This window comes from Penicillium mononematosum (assembly GCF_028829835.1).
Source record: "Penicillium mononematosum strain IBT 11891 chromosome Unknown utg000001l:1.0-4488741.0:1.0-4491989.0, whole genome shotgun sequence".
In the NCBI taxonomy this organism is placed as follows: domain Eukaryota; kingdom Fungi; phylum Ascomycota; class Eurotiomycetes; order Eurotiales; family Aspergillaceae; genus Penicillium; species Penicillium mononematosum.
Genome location: NW_026643271.1, coordinates 1,183,993 through 1,202,830, shown reverse-complemented (window position 1 = coordinate 1,202,830; position 18,838 = coordinate 1,183,993). Strand labels below are relative to the sequence as shown.

At 30.9% G+C, this 18,838-nt stretch overlaps 1 protein-coding gene across 1 annotated transcript; it reads right to left on the bottom strand.

Moving 5' to 3' along the window:
- Positions 1 to 4,557: 4,557 nt before the first annotated feature.
- Positions 4,558 to 5,408, bottom strand: N7519_000439 (uncharacterized protein; the record flags this gene model as incomplete). Its single annotated transcript, XM_057287218.1, has 3 exons — positions 4,558 to 4,700; positions 4,749 to 5,109; positions 5,364 to 5,408. 3 exons carry the CDS (start codon positions 5,406 to 5,408, stop codon positions 4,558 to 4,560), a joined length of 549 nt encoding a protein of 182 aa, XP_057153301.1.
- Between the last annotated feature and the right edge of the window lie 13,430 nt (positions 5,409 to 18,838).

Below are 18,838 nucleotides of genomic sequence, written 5' to 3'. Positions count from 1 at the left end.
TATCGTTGTTATTATCTAGATCCTTAGGACTGGGTATAGGCTATACCGGTATTAGTCCTATACCGTCTTTATCACTAGGCTAGGGAAAACTAATATCTCGGGAAACCACTACCTTTCTCGCGGTAGGATCCTATACTTTAAAAATATGACCACTATCCCCCTTATAGCCTATAAACATACCTTTCTAAGCTCTAAGAGCTACTTTCCTAGCCTATATACACTTAGCCTTAGGAATATATACGTATACGGTGGATCCCTATAGTCTAAGATACTTTAAAGAAGGCTCTAGATTTAAAATATCGAGTTCCTAATACTAGTACGTTAGCGGAGAGATCTTAGTCTTCGGATTAACTAGTCTATTATAGATATAAATAGTAGTCTCTATCGCGTATAGCTATATTTCTTCCGGTATATTAGTATCTAGAATTATTATATATTATATATTATTAATATATCTACCGAAACGCTCTACTATACTATTCGGCTCTACGGTATATAGAGGTGTGATCTTAAAAGTTATTCCTCGCTTCTTATCCTATTTAATAAACTCTTTAAATTCTATACTACTATCTATTCTCTAGATACTAGGGTATCTACTAGTGAGTAGCTTCATTTTCTTATAAAAAGTAGTGAGCTTATAAAAAGTATCGCTTTTAGTCTTTAGTATAATCCTCTTAATTAGATAAGTAGTGTTATTAATAACTAGTAACTAGTAGTTCTCTCCGTTTAGCCCTATAGGCTTTATTAGTTAGGTATCGATATAGAATTTCTATACTACGTCTTATACTCTGGCCTATGGTTCTCGAGATATCTTTTACTTTGATTTGCTACGAAAATAGGCGTTATAGTTAAAATACTCTATACTATACTATTCGTATTTATCTAGCTACTCTATATACTCTAATATAGTAGTAATATAAGCTTTCCCGGTATATCCTAGACGATAGTGCACTTCGTAGGCTATTACTTTATTAATAAGTCCGGTATTGTTATCGTCCGAGTTAGAATTAGAATCAATCTTATTAGGATTATAATCAATCTCTTTCGGATTAATAAGATATAGAACGCCGTCCGATATATCTATATAGCTAAGAATAACTCTAAAGCTATTTATTAAGTGTTTAGTGCGTATATCGTATAAGATATCTTACTCTTCTAGAAGCTTTACTATATTAATAAGCTTCCTATAACCTCTAGGGCTATAGTATCCGGTTATTATAAAAGTGTATATCTTTCCGCCTAGCCTAGGGAGAGTAGCTCTTACTATAATTTCTCTATAGCCTAGTGTAATCACCTTATTACCGGAGTAGTCTCTATATATATATACCACGTTAGAGTAATCTATTTAATATATATAGAAGTCTTTAAGATTATATATTATTATCCTAGTAGATCCGGTATCGAGTAACTAATCGTTCGTCCTATTGATAGAGCTAGAGCTTATAGCGGCGACGACTATATTATTCTAGCCTTTAGGATACTAAGCTTTTTAAATTTGTTTTGAATAGGCCTATAGATTGCCTAACGGTTCCTATAAAGCTAGTAGGCTATTACTAAGATATATATATCTCTTAGTAGGGTATAGACCGAAACTATAGAAGGCGTATATCTCGCTATTATCCTTCTATTTACTATTATATATTTCTTGTGTGTAATTATAAATGTCTTTGCTATTAGTAGGCTGCTTATAAAGGCCTTTCTTCTTCTTTTTACTACTATTAGTATTACTATTATTATCGACTATATTAATATCTTTAGTAGGCTAGGTGTTATTATTGTTATTACTATTATTATAACTACTTTAGCTACCTCGGTTTCCTCTATAACTACCTCTTCTACTTCCTCGGCCTCTACCTACGGACTAAGCTATATTTATAATACCTTCTATATTAGCTATAGCTTATAGTGCTCTCTAGTATTTTTCTACTTTATTATAGCTTAGTTTCTTAGGTATAAGACCTATAACTTCCTCCTTAATAAACTATACTTTCCTAATTTCGAGTTCTAGATTTTTAAGGACTTATAATAATATATGAACTAGATAGGGTTCTACTTTAAATCTAGTAAGGATATAGTATTGTTTTTAGTACTCCTTAATATACTCGCTTACCGAGTTATAGTCCGATCTCTTTATCTTATCGAACTTACGTATTTCTAGAAAAGCTGTCTAGATCCGGTCGCTTCTTTACGTTATCGTTATAAGTTCGTCGTATAGGCTGTCTACGTACTTTAGTATCTTTAATAAATTCCGGAGCTTATTCTAGAGTATTATATCGATCTAATTATATATCTAACTAGCGATAAGATAAGACTAATACTTCTATCTTTTATACGAAAGGTACGATTTCGAGGGACGAGGTATCTCGCTATTAAATAACCATTCTAAAGCGTAGGGGGATTAGCTAATAAGCTAAAGCCTACTTCTATCCGCTAGGGTCTATATCGTTATATTATAGCATCCTAACTTTCTATATCTTCGTTATCGCGATCTTAGGTAGACTATATCCTTAGTAAGACGGTTTCTTATCTTTGTTATCACTGTTATTATTAATGTCGGTAAATCGGATCGGGTTGTTTAATGATAGGATTGGATCATTTCGTGATCGAGGAGCATTCGTAGTTTACGTCTGTAAAGCGGGGTTTATAGGATTTAACGGGTTAGCTATCGTATCGAGAGGGTGAGGGTTAGTGTCCCCCTTATTATCCGTGTCGACGTTAGCTATGGTTGAATAAAGCTAAACGGAGCTTTTGCCGGCGGGCCGAAGGATTCCTGGACTTGATTGGTCTGATCCGGGTCCGTGCAGAATTTTCACGTATAAAAGTGGGGTTTCTACGGGGACGGGATCGACGACGAGGTCCGGGTGAAAGCTTCAGAAAAACGAGTTGCTAGTGGTCCGAACTAGCAAGAGAGGCTCATAACCTCATGGAATACAGATACAGGGTGAATCAGTATGAGAAACAACGTATGTATTCAGGGTGGACAGGGAGGAGAAGGAGAGAGAGAGAGGGGAGAGAGACTATGTGGTTCTATCTACATGGTGATGCCTGAGGCATCCAACAACCTTTAACATCGTGAGGGACTGTCATACCTTGATAAACCTCTATAGCGGTGCGGACAGATTTATTGGTGATCTGAGCCTAGTCGCAATAATATATCGTGAGATAGTGGTCGAGCTCCAGCCCTCTTCTTGTATTTTCCGCGAATGGGATAGTCGAGAATATATGATTTTCTGGGCTAAGGTTTAGGTCAAAATTGGGATAGTGGAAGCCCTATTCTTGGGAGGATATAGGGGCCTAGATTAGCCTTGGTTGGTGTGTGTCCCTAGGGAACCAGATGCCGAGTCTATGATCTTTAGACGGGCGAGTATCTAGGAATTTGAGATACTGGGAACACAAAAGTCTGTGAGCCGGCCAGTCGAGCTTTTGGCACTGTTTGGAACAATACCATATGGCTAGACATCGAGTACATCTCCTCGCATATGAAGATTGGCACAGTATATAAAGCGTCCTTAAGTCCTAGTACCAAATTTCCGGCGGGCCGACCGATCTAGGATTTAGGCTGTATGACTGTTAGGGAAAGGCTCTTGTGCTTGGTTTAAGATATTCTTATAGGATTTGCATCTGCTCACGTAACTCCTGGCCTTTCTTATTGGCAATCTCTCTTTTCTTCCTCTGTAGCGTAATTTCAAGCAAATCCGAAGTCTTTAGGACAGATACAGTAGAAGATTGATCGATAGCAACTGGCGGAGGGGTTTTATGTGGCTCGAGTCTCGCTCTTATCTTCTGTTTTACCAATTCGCACAAGTCTTTTAGCCTTTGTCTTATGCCTTCGGTATTGTCCGAGTGAACGGCCCATTGAGGATGGCACTTTCCGTGTCGGCCACGGGTGCGGAATTTTAACGACGATAGGGCCAGAAATGACTCGTAAAGATAACAAGCCTTTTTACTACACCTAAAATAAGCTAGTGTCGGGCCTAGCGACGGTTGTGTCTTATAGCGTGTTAAAAGCTGTATTTCACAATGTATAAAGAGGTTGCGGCGGCATTTCTTTCTAAAAGCACGATTTTTGCAAAGTAGGGTAGGCGGAATACGCCCTTTTGGGCTGGAAGGCAGACCTAAGAGCTTCTAAGCTTGCCGAATGGTTGGAATTTGGTGATTATGGAGTTTGAACGAGGAGGGTGGTGATAAACAAATGAAGGTAACAGCCCGGAAATTTGGGAGTAGCCGCGCTATTTGGGAGAGAATTTGGAGACTAGTTACTGGTCTCGCTAGAACACGCCACATTCGAATGACCTTATGTGGATCAATAGAAGGAACCATTCCCTCTAGTGCCTCCCGTGCAGCCCGTGCGGTCTGTGGTGGTTGAGTAGTGGTAGCTGCCAGCTCCACTATCTTGCGCCTTTGGTCATCTCGATCCTGTGCGGTCGACGATGCTGAGCGCCACAAATCAAAATTCAAGAATTCTAGAAGGAGAGTTTGCGTTTTGGTAGAGACTGGCTCCTGTGCAGCGGGGCAGTAGCTAAGGAGACATGTGTTTGTAGTATATTCTCCTGATTGCTATTGCTGTGAAGGCCGGTATGGCGACCCTTGAAAAAGTTTAGCCATGGCTTCAGCCTGGCTGTCCACTCTTTCTGTACTGTAAGCAATAGTCCGTTCCAAAAGTGCGTGGGAGGATTCAGCGAGCATTCGAGGCGAGATATCTGAACTTTATGGTTAGAGCAGGCCCTATTCAGAGTGGTTGGCCTTACCGTTAGCTTGCAAGGCGAGAAAATGCTTCAATAAACCTAAATAGGTTCGGTCCTCCGCGTCAAGGCTATTGTTTTGAGCAATATCAACTTCAACTTCGTCTTCTTTTTCCCTGAGCGCAGCAGCTGTGACGAAGTTTCCCCCTTTGGTGTGCGTAAGAAGTTCACAGACACAATCGAGGAACTTCCGTCGGAGCGCCTCGCTGTTAGCTGTCAGGAGTTCAGCATCTATGCTATCAAAATCTTGGTCCAGATCATCGTCAGAGTACACTGCGTCGTTATTATTGACTTCCTGGTCAGATTGTAATGGCTCTTCTGGTGCGGTAATGGTGTTTGAGTTGAGGAGCGATAGGATGCGTGATGCCTAGACAATGTGGGCTAACTCATCTGAGACTTGGAGGCTTGGAGAGTCTATAACTAGAAATCAATAGACTGGATAAGGGATATTGATAAAGTTAAAATAAGTTTGTGACTGTCTAACCCAACTTCCATAATGTTCCGCAGGCACCCACAATAGCCGGCGGGGTACTAAGCCTTATCCCTGTCTATATCTTAATAAGCCTGATGGCTGCTGAGCCTGCGCATGCTTGCTAATATATGCCGCCGATTCCTGCTTACTATCACAGGGGTAGTAAACAATTCAGATCTTTTGCCATTTTCCATTGGATAACCTGCTATTACGGGAACCACCGACTCCGACAAATATTTATAGAACAGATTCTATACGGTGTTTGTGGTATAGTCCCGTCACAAACGATGTGTAAAATATACAAGTAACGGGCTAAGCTCATAGTGGACTAGTTCTAGAAAGTCGCGTTGAGAAAGAGCGAAAGAGTGTGAATCTTGTAGAAGCCGAACTTGTCAGCTATTATACTGTACCATAATTTAGGAGGGGCACCCCAGGTGGCATGCGTATAGCACTTTCGTGCAAAATACTGTCTAGAAAGCGGTCTGAAAGCGGGGCACTCAGGGACTATCCAATAAGGGCTCATATCTGTCGGATCTATTTTCCGGGAATCAAGTCGCAGGAGTGCAGGGGTATAACTGAATTCGAATACTACTGTAGGTCCCCATCAAGACGCGCATTCTACGCCAAAACGGAACTCGCATCAGAGCCACTGGTCATCCGAGTAGCGGTTCTAGTTATTGCATAGCCGCGTAGCTAGGGCAGACACTGTAAATGCTATATATATAGAGATATATGTATAGAGATAAATATTTGGGTCCCCGACTTGACCGTGTAGAACGATTAATGTGTGAAATTATAGAGAGCTTGCCTAATATATAAGCTAGAGATCTACCACTATTACTATACTATCGCTTCCCTAACTAAATATATATTGTACGTAAGTCAAATATATATAAATTTATAAACTCGTCTAATTAATACTATCCCTAGGCCTAAATAATTTAACAATCGTAGAGTAGCACGATATAAGAAAGTCTCTTTCGCATTCACGCTAGTGATATAGAAAATGTCAGCGAGAGAGAAGGCTACGCAGGAATGAAATGATACAGGGGAAACTGTATTGGACTCTGGGGAGGAAAAGAGAGGAGAGAGGAAGCTATCTCGACTAACTACTGGAAGTCCTATGAGACGGGATCACGTGACTGGCATGTAATAGGTCACGTGATCTCTAACACCCCCTTTAGGACTGACTACTATAATATAACCTTTTTGACTCTCTATATAAAAACCTCCTATTGTTTTTATTAATTTCTACTATTTTCCTACGCTTTTATAAAATCTCCTTTCCGCCTAGAAATTTTATATATAGATCAATTAAGACCTAGTATCTAGATAAAACGCTTATATTAATCCTTCTTAAGCGGCTTTATAAATCTATCGGTAATATTATTCTTTGTATCGATTCTCTATAGATCGATTTTACCTTAAAAAATTGTATCTTTAATAAAAAACCACCTTATATTAAGCTAATAAGTGCTATTCTTATACGATTTCTTTCCTATTAGTAACTAGGTATTAATATTATCGGTTAAGATCACGATTAGTTCTCTAGCGTTCTATAGATTAAAAGTAGTAGTTATCTTCGAAAACCACTATATATCTTATATAGGTCTATCTAATACGTACTATTCTATAGCGGTAGACGATAGTATTATAATAGTTTATTTTCTAATATACTAGTATATTAGGGCTCCTCTAAAGAACTAAATTATATCTTCTATAGATTTAGTATTATACTAATTATTATATAAGGCGTCTATATATATAAAGAACGTTATATTAGAGACTTTTCTAAGAGTAATATAGAGCTTAGTTATCCCCTTTAGATATTTATAAACTATATATATAGCTTCTATATTATTTATTATAGATAAAGCTATATAGTATTAAAGCTTTATAATAGCGAATTTAAGATCCGGTCTTATCTCGATAGCTAGCTAGTTAAGCCTACTAATAAGAGATCTATATTATATATATTTATCTTTATAAAGAAAAGTCTCCGGATCTTTATTATCTATTTCCTACTTTCTATTTAATAAAAGTGGGATAGGAAGTGGTATATATAACTATATTTTAATAAGTTATAGTGCTTTAAGACTATATACCTTCTATAATATCTAGATTATCTTCTTCTTATAGTCTTAAAGAATAGCACTACTAAAGAAGCGAGAAGGCTCCCCTATATCTTTAATTTCGAACTACTATTTTACCTTTTAAAAAATCTAATCTACCTCTCTATCTATTAGAGCGGTAGTAATAAAGTCGTTAATATATATAAGTAAAAACTATATAGAATTACTATATTTCTTTATATATATATATAGATTATTATTAAATATATAGAAACCGACTATATTTAGCCTAGTATTAAGCTCTTTATTCTAGAGAGCTACTAAGTTATAAAGTCTATATAGGGCTTATTTTAACTAGTAGACCTAGGCTTTTACTTTAATATCTAGCTTTTAATACTCGAAGCCGATAGGTTAAATAATAAAGACTATCTTATAGTTCTCCTATAAGACGTTAAAGTATATAGTAACTATATCGAACTAATACTATTTATAACCTTATTAAGCGATAAGAGTAAAGACAATTTTTACTAATATATTCTAGATAACCGGGGTATAGAAGATAGAATCTTCCTTCTTTATCTAATAGTTTCTATATACTATCTATCTAGCTTTAAAGCTATAAACTTTATTATCTTTAGTAACTTTTAAATTATATACCTATTAACTAGGTAATAGTATAATATTTTATAGTTTTTATATAATATCGAAAGTTCCTTTTATATATAGGTTATCGATTTAGCTTTCTATAGTAGCTTACTATCTATTTATATATTTCGATTTTAGAGCTTATTTATAAGACTAAGGGATTTTAACGTTTTTAATATATAGTGGTCTACTATTATAAATAAAAGGAGTGCTCTATTTAGTAATAACCTTTAAGACTATAATTCTCCCTTTCTATATATCCTATTATTCTTCTTACGCCTATTTTTATCCTAATCCCTTACTTATACTATTATTACTTTATAGAACGTCTAGTCTTATATATACTCGCTTTGGTTAATATAATCTTAGAGGATTTAAAAGATAGAAGGGGTTATTAAGAAAGTTATAGCGTTCTAATAAGCGTCTAATTCGGCTCGAACGGTATAGAATAAACTACTCTAGTAGGATAGATCCTATTTTAGTAATAGAATTATCTATACTAATTATAATAATAGACGGTTCTCGATTTATTATTATTAGTTCGGGTTTAATTATAATTTAATTATAATTAATTATAGAATAATTAGGTTCGATTAAGATTAGATTATATTTAATTTCGATTAGATTTATAATATAAGAAATCTCTATTTATAGAGTCTCTTCTCTAAAAGCTTTAGGTAAATAGTATAGGGAATTAGAGACTTCTTAAGATATAGGATCTTCTATATTATAAGTAGCTCGCTATATCTAATACTCGTCTTCTTAAGCTTTTATTAGCTCCTACTATTTCTAAATCTAAAATTAATAAATTAAAAGAGGTGCCTAAAGTAAAGCTTCCCTCTATAAAAATAGAATATACTATCGAATTTATACTTTTTAAAAAATAATATTATCGTCTCGTTTAATAGACTAGTGAATAGTGACTAGAGACTCTAGAATTATTTTAAATACTATAGTCTTTAGAGCCTATTTTCTTAGCTATAATAGTACTAGTAGAAGAACTAGGGCTTCTATATTAAGCTAATTTATATACTAATAGATTATATTATAAGCCTAAGGCTATAATATAGGGTATTAGGTAGTTTATTTCGGTATAGATTACCAAATAGCCTATTATTTAGGCTTTTAGAAAATAGACTAATAAATTAGGGTATTATCTTTAATCTTTTAAATCCTAAATAATACTTTTAGTATAGGAGGTATAGTCTATACTTCGGTATAGGCTACTAAATAGCCTATTATTTAGGCTAGTATATAGCCTATATTTTAGACTTCTAAAAAATAGGTTAATAAACTAGGGTATTATCTTTAACCTCTTAAATTCTAGATAATACCTTTAGTATAGGAGGTATAGTCTATACTCTTCCTAGTATATTTAGTCCTACTAATACCTATCTCTACTAAATTATAGGTTTTATTAGGTTTTAAATTACGGGTTCTTGCTATCTACTAGTGATTATAACTTAGGGTATTAGCTTCGGCTTTTTAAATAAGAGTTTACCTTCCTCTAGCCTCTATACTAGACCTATATCTTTATAGAGAGCTCCGGTATTATTATTATCTAGATTAGGGCCTTTTAGTACCGGCTTACTAGCTAATAAAATACCCCCTTTCTAGTTATTATCTAATCCTTTATTCTTATCGAGCTTATTAAGAAAGGTAATATCTTATAAATATAGAATCTCCTTTATAACTAGGTTCTATACTTTAAAAATATAGCCGTTTTCCCTTTTATATCTAATTAAATAGCCGCGGAATATATAAGCTCTCGATTTCTCTAACTATATATAAGTCTCTTTTAGAATATAGATAAATATAATAGACCCCTATATATAAAAGTACTTTAAATTAACTTTTATCTCTTCTAGACTAAAGCTTTCTTACTAGATAAGGATTAGGGTCTTACTAGTTTTAGGGTTAATTAGTCTATTATAAATATAGATCGCTATATCTATATAAAATAGCTAAAATATATCTAGAAGCTTAGTATCTATATTTATTATATACTAAGTCTAGTTAATATAACTTTCTATACGCTCTATAATACTATTTAGTTCTGGTATATAGATAGATATAAGCTCGAAAATCATACCTTTATTCTCTACCTATATCTAGAATTTATAAAACTCTATTCTACTATCGATTTATTAGATAGCTAGGTATTAACTATAAAGAAGCTTCTAATATTTATAAAATTTAATTATATAATCGGCGATTTCGTCTTTTATTCGAAAATAGAGACCCTTAGTATATTAAGTATAATTATCGATAATTAGTATCTAATATTTCTTACTATTAAAGTTAGAGGGATCTATTATCTAGGTATTAGTATAAAACTTTATACCTAGCTTTTCGATATATTATTATTTAACTTTTAAGATCTTTTTCTTTATTTTACTAAACTAGTAAGCTTTATAGTTAAAATTATAAAGCTCCACTTAGTCTCCTTTATTAAGAAAGATTATATTAGCTAAAGAAGCTTTAATATATAGTCTACTAATATAGCCTAGATATTTATAAATCTTATATATTAAAACTAATTTATTAATTTTATCGAGTTCTTCTTTATTATCTAAATCTATATCTAAACCTAAATTAGGTTTATAGAAATATATCTTCTATATAAGAATATACTTCTATATCTATATTTTATCTTCTATTTCGCTCTTTACTCTATAATAAAGCGGTCTATCGATCTATAGGAGTCCGCTAACTTTCTTAATTAAGCTAACTTCTTTATAATTCTTATATATAAATATTAATATAATTAGATTATAGAAAATTCTATAATCTACTTTAAAAGTATTTATCGAAAGTAGTCTATCTCGGGTTATTATATTATAATAGATAGTAATAAGAATTATTCTCACTTTACCTATTAAAGTATTAATTTAAATTAAGGCTTTTCTATATATAATTATAAATTAGACGTTACTATTAATATTTATATAGCTATATAGCACCTCTCTAGATTTATATTTAGTATATTTATAAAAATCTTTATAGTAATCTATAATAGTCTTTAAAGCTCCGCTATCTAATATCTATATATTATCTATAGAGCGAGCGGTATTTATATAAGCGATACCGGCTTTACCTTTACTTTTATTATTATTATTATTATTATTAAAAGATATCCTCTTTACTATTATATAGCTCTAGATATTATTATTAGGCCTCTAGCCTTCGAAAATAAAGTCTTCTATAAGATAATAATATATCTTTATAGGATATCCTTCGATTCTATAATATATATATTTACCTCTATTAATATACTAAGGCTACTTTTTCTACTATTATTTAGCCTATTTATTAATAGATTTACCCTTTAGTAGACTATTTTTAAATCGAGGTTAATCTTTCTAATCTAATTTATTATTTAAATTATATAAACCTCTACTATAGCCTTTCCCGCTATATCTATATCCTTAACCTCTACTATACTAGTTATTATTATTTTTATAAGCTATATTTATTAATATATTTAGAGTCGATAAAGATAAAGTAGATATATTATAAGCTTCGATAATAAGCTTCTTATATATACTATTAAAAACGTCTTTTATAATACTATCTAAGATAGTATCCTTTATAGCTTAGTAAATAAATTTAACTAAATCTAGTTCTTTTTCTAAATTATAAAGTATAATAAATATAGCTCTAAAAGGGTAGGGTTCTACCTTATAAAGTCTAAGCTAGTTATATTATATTTAGTATACTATAATATAGGTATCTATACTACCGAAATCTAATCTTTTTATCTTATAAAATTTAATCACTTTATATCTAATATTATCTATAATCTCTATACTATAGATAAGTATCTCTACTTCGTATATTATATCGTCTATATATTATAGGAAAGCTTTTACTCTACCTTTAAGAATTATAATAATCTCCTAGTTAAATAGACTTTTAATCTATCTATAGGCGATCTTTAACTAGTACTCCTAGATATTATAATTCTTATTTTATTCGTCTAGTTATAGTAATTTATAATCGGCTACTTTATTAATATAGACTATATTAAGTCTATTCTTAATTTATCTCTTCTATCGAGTAAGGTTACTTCTATCGAGAAGTAGTTTAATACCTTTATTTAACTTAATCTCTTTCTCTTCTAGAAAGTTAGCTATTTATATATATAGTCTTTTTATATAAGAAGCCGGCGGCTATTAATACTACTTTAGGTAAGCGGGGTTTTATAGGTTTTAACGAGATATAGGGAGAGAGCGCGATAAGCCCTTACTAGCGTCGAAAATATTATTAGAATTAGCTATCTTAGCTAGTTTATAGAATTAATCTCGATAGACTAGTATAGTATTAAGAGTCGAATCGATTGTTAAGTCTCGGAGAAAAGGTTCCGCGGTCCGATTTCGGTCGCGATATAGAGTTTTCACTATCGTATATTAGCGAGGTAAGAAACACTAGAGAATAAGAACTTTAAAAATAAAGATCTCGAGAGCGATATCTTCGAAGATCTTACTATTAAAAATGCGGATTCGATAATCCGGTGTAGTGGGGCTACTATAGGATAGGCCGGTGTACGTCCTATAAATATAGTGAAAATGAAAATTAAAAACTGTGATTGGCTAGAAAAATTAGTGATTTAGGTGCTCGGAGTCCTCGAGTAAGGGCCTTATAACCTATCAGCGAGAGAGAAGGCTATATAGGAATGAAATAATATAGGGGAAACTGTATTGGACTCTGGGGAGGAAAAGAGAGGAGAGAGGAAGCTATCTCGACTAACTACTGGAAGTCCTGTGAGACGGGATCACGTGACTGGCATGTAACAGGTCACGTGATCTCCAACAGAAAACCCGGTAGGTAAAACTATATCTAAAGAGATATATAAGATATAGATATTTTATATATATATTAACTAAGTAAGAAGAGAAAGCGGAAATCATCGTTCTATCTAAGGGCCGGGTTAGGGAGGGTAAGGAAGGAGCGAGCTATATTATAAAGGATATTAAGAGGGAAAAGCTTATTTATATAGCTATATAATAAGTCTTTTATCTAGACTTAGTATAGCTTAAGATCTTAGTAAATAGTATAGAAGCGGACGATAGAGACGATTCTAATAAAGACGATTCTAATAAAGACGATTCTAATAAAGACGATTCTAATAAAGACGATTCTAATAAAGACGAAGCTGATATAGAAGTTGTAGATACCGATAAAGATACCGATAAAGATACCGATAAAGATAAAGATATCGTAATATATAAGCTTCTAATCTTAAATCCGTTATCTAATAGGCACCCTACCTCGTCTCTATTTTAGTTATAGAATTTAACCATTCTATTATCGTTTATATCTATCTATATAATAGATAGAATATTATCTTTTTATACTACGATATACTCCTATATCGAGCTTAGAGTAGTTCTTATAAATACCGTATATAATTATATTTAGATCTAGGGCTTTATTAGTACTAATAATATATTAGTAGACCTATTATATACTAGAATAATCGTCTCTATTAAAGAGACTAAAAGACGCTAAATATCCTATATAGCTATAGTTATTATTAGACTATATTATATATTCGCGATTATAATCGATAATTATAAGACTACTACCTAAGGCGGCGTATATATAGACGCTAGTAAGAAGTAGGAAGATAGAGAAGGCTATATTTATAAGGATTGAAGGATAATAGACTGATTAGTATCTCTAGCTTAAAGCTATTATAAAAAGGGACGATCTTTATAGAATATCTACGAATTTAAATATCTATAAGTTTCCTAACGTATTATAATAAAAACTGTGGTAATACGCGTATAATCCTTATAATACGTTTTGCGATACGTTTTACGAAACGCTCGCGATACGCTTTATAATATAGTTTATAATATATATTTTACGAGGTATTACTAATTCTTAGGCTTATTTTAGCTCTTTAACCGGCTTATAGATATATAGATTATAATATAGACTACTATATATAGTGCCGATAGATTAGGGTTCCTACTTTAGTAAGGGTATAAAGCCTAAGTAACGACGCTATACTTTAAATTGCTTATTAGGTTCGATAATCTTTTAGTTTATAACCTAATCTAGATATATAGAGGCAATTATTCTTCTATATTACTCTAAGATTACGTATCTTAAGATCTATTAGGCTTAAATATAAGTCTTATTATATTCTAAGAAATCTTATATATACTAATACTACCTAGAATAAAGGGAACTATCTCCTAGTTTTATATATCTTACTAATATACCGATTCCTATTATATAAAGATTAAATTTATAGGATATAAGCCTAGATCCTACTTTATTTATATTTAGTCCTATTTACTCTCTACTAAACGGCGTATTAATATTAATATATTATATATAAATTATTTAGAGGAAACTAACCTTTTATTATCGAAGGAATAGCGGGCGTTTATCTAAAAGAAGAAGGTTTAAATTATCTTTAAAAGACGTATTACCTGGGTAAAATAGGAGTAGGACTTTTAGATAATATATCGCGAATATTAATATATAAATAAATCTTTATAATAGAATAGGGGGTTATATATTTACCTAGTTAGTAGTATTAGTATATATTAGGTTAGTACCCTATCCTTAGATATAATATAACGTTAGTTTTAGAGTATTACCTAATTACTTCTATACTAAGCCTAAAGCTATAACTTTAGGTTAGTAGTTTATATAGTATTAAATTAACTAAGTCGCTATATTCCTATTTCTAGATAAAATATAACTAAAAGGGTAGCCTATTACTATATAATAAAGGCGATCTATAGAATATAAAGAGACTAAAAGTTATAAATCTAGTTTACTAGAGTAAAACTATAATCTAAAGATTCTCTATAACTAGAGTTATAAAGCTTTTTAAAAGGATAAAGCCTTACTTCTATCTTTAATTAGACCCTATTACCTATAGCCTATTTAGAAAGCCTAGAATACTTTATATATTTTATTCTTTATTTATAGGGCTTCCGAAGCCCTATTTATTATACTTACTAATTAGATTTCTAATCCGAATACCTAAAGGTAAGGTCTAGAAATAGTATCGCTTTAAACTTTACGCTCCTTTAAGATTAGTAAGATATAGAAATTCGCCCTTTCTAATAAATTCACGATACTATAAAATAAAATAGAAGTCCGAAATACTAATATTTACTAGTTACTCGATAGTTATATCTTCTTTAGTTTTCTATATAAATAAATAAGCTAACCTTAAAAGAGATAGTATATTAAGGCTATTATTTAATTAGAGGAGCGAGATAGTCCGATTATTTAGGAATATTATTATCGACCTAATATCTTAGATATCTTTTCGAATTATAATAGAGGTATATTTATTTAATAAATATTCGCTAATATTTATTTTTTATTAGTTAGTAAAGTTTAAATTATATATAGAAGATATACCGAGTTTGACTTCGCCTTACTAAGTAAGAAGAATATTACTAAAATCTAATAGGCTATATAAAGTCCTTAAAACTAAATAGATAAATTTCAGTCCTTTTAAGATTTCTTTATAGATTATTACTATATCTACTTCGGTAAACTAAATAGTTCCTATAACGTAACTAAGACTAATCGCTAAATGCTTATACTTATAAACTAGATAGAGTCTATCTTTAGATTAGAAGTGATTAATTAAGGATACTAGATTCCTATAACTAGTAAATTATAGTCTTTAAATAGATTATATATCTTAGGCGCTATAGTCTTTAATAAAATAAACGGGGAGGTTTTTAGTATATTTTAAAGCTATTACTCTTTATCTAGTCTAATTAATATTATATAATTTATAATACTTATCGAGTAAGCTTTTTTTAGAAATAGTAAGAGAGATATTCTTTTCGCTTACTTTAATAGGGATCTTTAAGCGGGTCTTTTCGAATACCCTTTTTAGCGAGCGTATTTACCCTCTAGTATCTTTATTTATAGCGCTAGTATTTAAGTCGGATTTCTTTATACTAGTATCTCCTTTCTATAGCTATAACTAACTAGATAGGATAGTTCCTCGCTTAGCACTTAAATTTATTTCGAAATCTTATTTATTATCTTTTTAAGGTTTAATTTATAAGTAGATAATTAGTAGTTAGTTATTTAATAAACCTTTATTATTATTTCTTTCCGGAGATAAGTCGACTATAATATTAAAGGAACTATATACCGGTGCTTTAGGTCTAACTTTATTAGCCGGCTAGGTATCTAGATAATACTATTTTTATTAGCTATCTATATCTTATATTAGAATACCCTAATTAGCTAGTTATATTATTATAGACTACCTACCGATCTATAAATCTAAAATAGTATTATAGTATTAGTTAAGACACGACTCTACTATCCGCTATAAAAAATAAAATAGATACCTCTAATAATCTTTTTAGGTATCGTACTAATAACCTTACTTCCTAATAGCTTTAATTTTACTAGGGCTATATTATTATCGAATTCTATAACGTAGTATTTAAAGCAAATTTAATCTTTAAAAGCTAGCTATTAGACAAATAGAACGTTACTAGGATTTTTAAAATCTTTAAAATTAAAGGCTATAGTAATCTAGAGCCGGAATATAGAGTTACTATACTAATAGGCTAAGAGATATTATTAAACGCACTTTTATTATTAAATCTTATATATAAGTCCTTTATAGATCTAATAAACTAGCTATAGTTATTCCTTAGGGACGATATATAGTTAGCCTATATCTATAGAAGATATCGCTTAAAGGCTATCTAGGCGTTTAGAGAGTTAAGGTAGTTAGTAGATATTTATCTCGATAGTATAGCGGATTAAGCCCCTATATAAAAGGTTTCTAAATATAAATATAGTTATCCCTTCGGAAGCTCTTATTTAGTTTAGAGAAGAATCGATAAAAACTCTCGAGCCTACTAATAGTGAAATATACCGGACGCTCTAGCTATATTAGATTTTATAAAACTATATATAAAAAAGAAAATAGTAAGCTAAGCTAAGATCTAATAGGCGGCGCTAAGATATTCGGCGTCTATAGCGTGATAGAATACTTCTAGAATATCTAGATAAAATCTTACCTTTTATAGGATTATAGAGGCCCCTAAAGACGATATAGATTAAGAGAATGCTTAGACTTAAATATCCGGAAGTAAAGTAGTAGTTACCTCGTTCTAATATACTTTACCTACTAATTGAGATAGCTCTTATATGTGACGATCTGAGAAGGGTTCTGCCAAAGGTTTCCGCCTTGGTTGTTGTTTGCATATGATAGGACCCTACGTATAAAGGATCTCTAATCTTAAGGATCATTTCTTTCTTTTCCTTTACTTCTCTATACTTAGTATTCTCGTTAAATACACTCTTTTTAATTGAAGATCTAGCTAGTAATATAATACTAAGTACCACTCTTATTTCTTTAATAGTACGTCTATATAGACTATTATTATAATTAGTCTTAGTCCTATTACCTCTCTACTTTCGTTCTTTAGTATTATATAGCTAAGACCTCGATCCCGATCCTAAACCGAAGTCTCTAACTAATTAAAATAGCCGGATCGAAAAGAAACCTATTAATAAACTAAGGTAAATAGCCTACTATTATATTTAAAGATAATAAAAGTTATAAATAAAAGATAGTCGCTACTTTCGATCCGAATACTCTAATTTCCGATCTATAGAGACTAATTAATATTAGTGAATATAATAAAGAAGATAAATCCCTAATCCGCGAACGTCTATATTAGACTTTAAATAAAAAGCGGTTCTATAAACTCGCTCGCGATTATAAGAAATTAAAAGATAAGATCTAGTAATTTAAAGATAAAATAACTATCCTCTAGGCTAAAAAAATTAAAACTAAGATTCTAATTAAAATATTTATTTAAAAGCGAGATAAAGCTACTATTTATTAAGATATTATAATTTATAAGTATAGTAATCTTACCTTTCGCTTTATAAATATTTAGAATTAGATTAGTTCTAGTATACCGATTATAGAGGCCGCTACTATTTATAAGATTATAAAGATATCTAACACTCTAATATTAAATAATAGGAAAGAGATCTATTTTAAAACCTAAAAAACTATAATTTATTAGAAACTCGAAGTTAATACTAACTATTATCCTCTATCTATTTATTATAAGTTTTATATTTAGAGTTATTATAAAGGTAAAGTCTAGTTATATATTACTCTTTAGATAAGTACTAACGCTAGTACCCCCTATAAAAACGCTAATAATATTATCTTTTATCTAAAGACTATCTTTATAAACCCGAATCGATATATTAAAGTTTATACTATATATTATAAGTTTAAAATAAAGCTAAAGGATAGTTTTATTAATTTCTTTATAGAATTTATATAGTTTACTAAAAAGGCTATTATTATAATCGAAAATCGGAAGCGAGATTTATATTTTAAGCTCCTTTATTTATTTTAAAGCTAAGTTATATAGGTAGTTAATTAGGAATCTATTTTATTTAATACTTTTATTTAGAATTACTAGAGTATATTTTATAAGATTAGTCTATAATAAGAAATAAAGTCTACTTTCTATATATAATCTATAGTAGCTATTTTAAAAAGAAGTAGCGGTATATCTTTAATAATAGTAAATTAGATATATACTTTTTATATAAAGTATAAAAGAAGTACTAATAATATCGGAATATCGCCTATTAAAAGAAAGACTTTAATAAGAGAAAAACGATATTTCTATTATAAAAAGTAAGGATATATAACTCGCGAATATCTAAAGAAAAAACCGACTTTTATAGCTATAATTACTATTCCTACTACTTTTATATCTTATATTAATAAGATTATAGAACTCGAAGCTAATACTAATACTAATTTAGGAAAAGTCTATATCTAGATAAAGTCTCCCTTTTAAATAGAAGAAAGGTATTACTATTTTCGCTAGATTTATAAAAGTTAATTAAAGGTT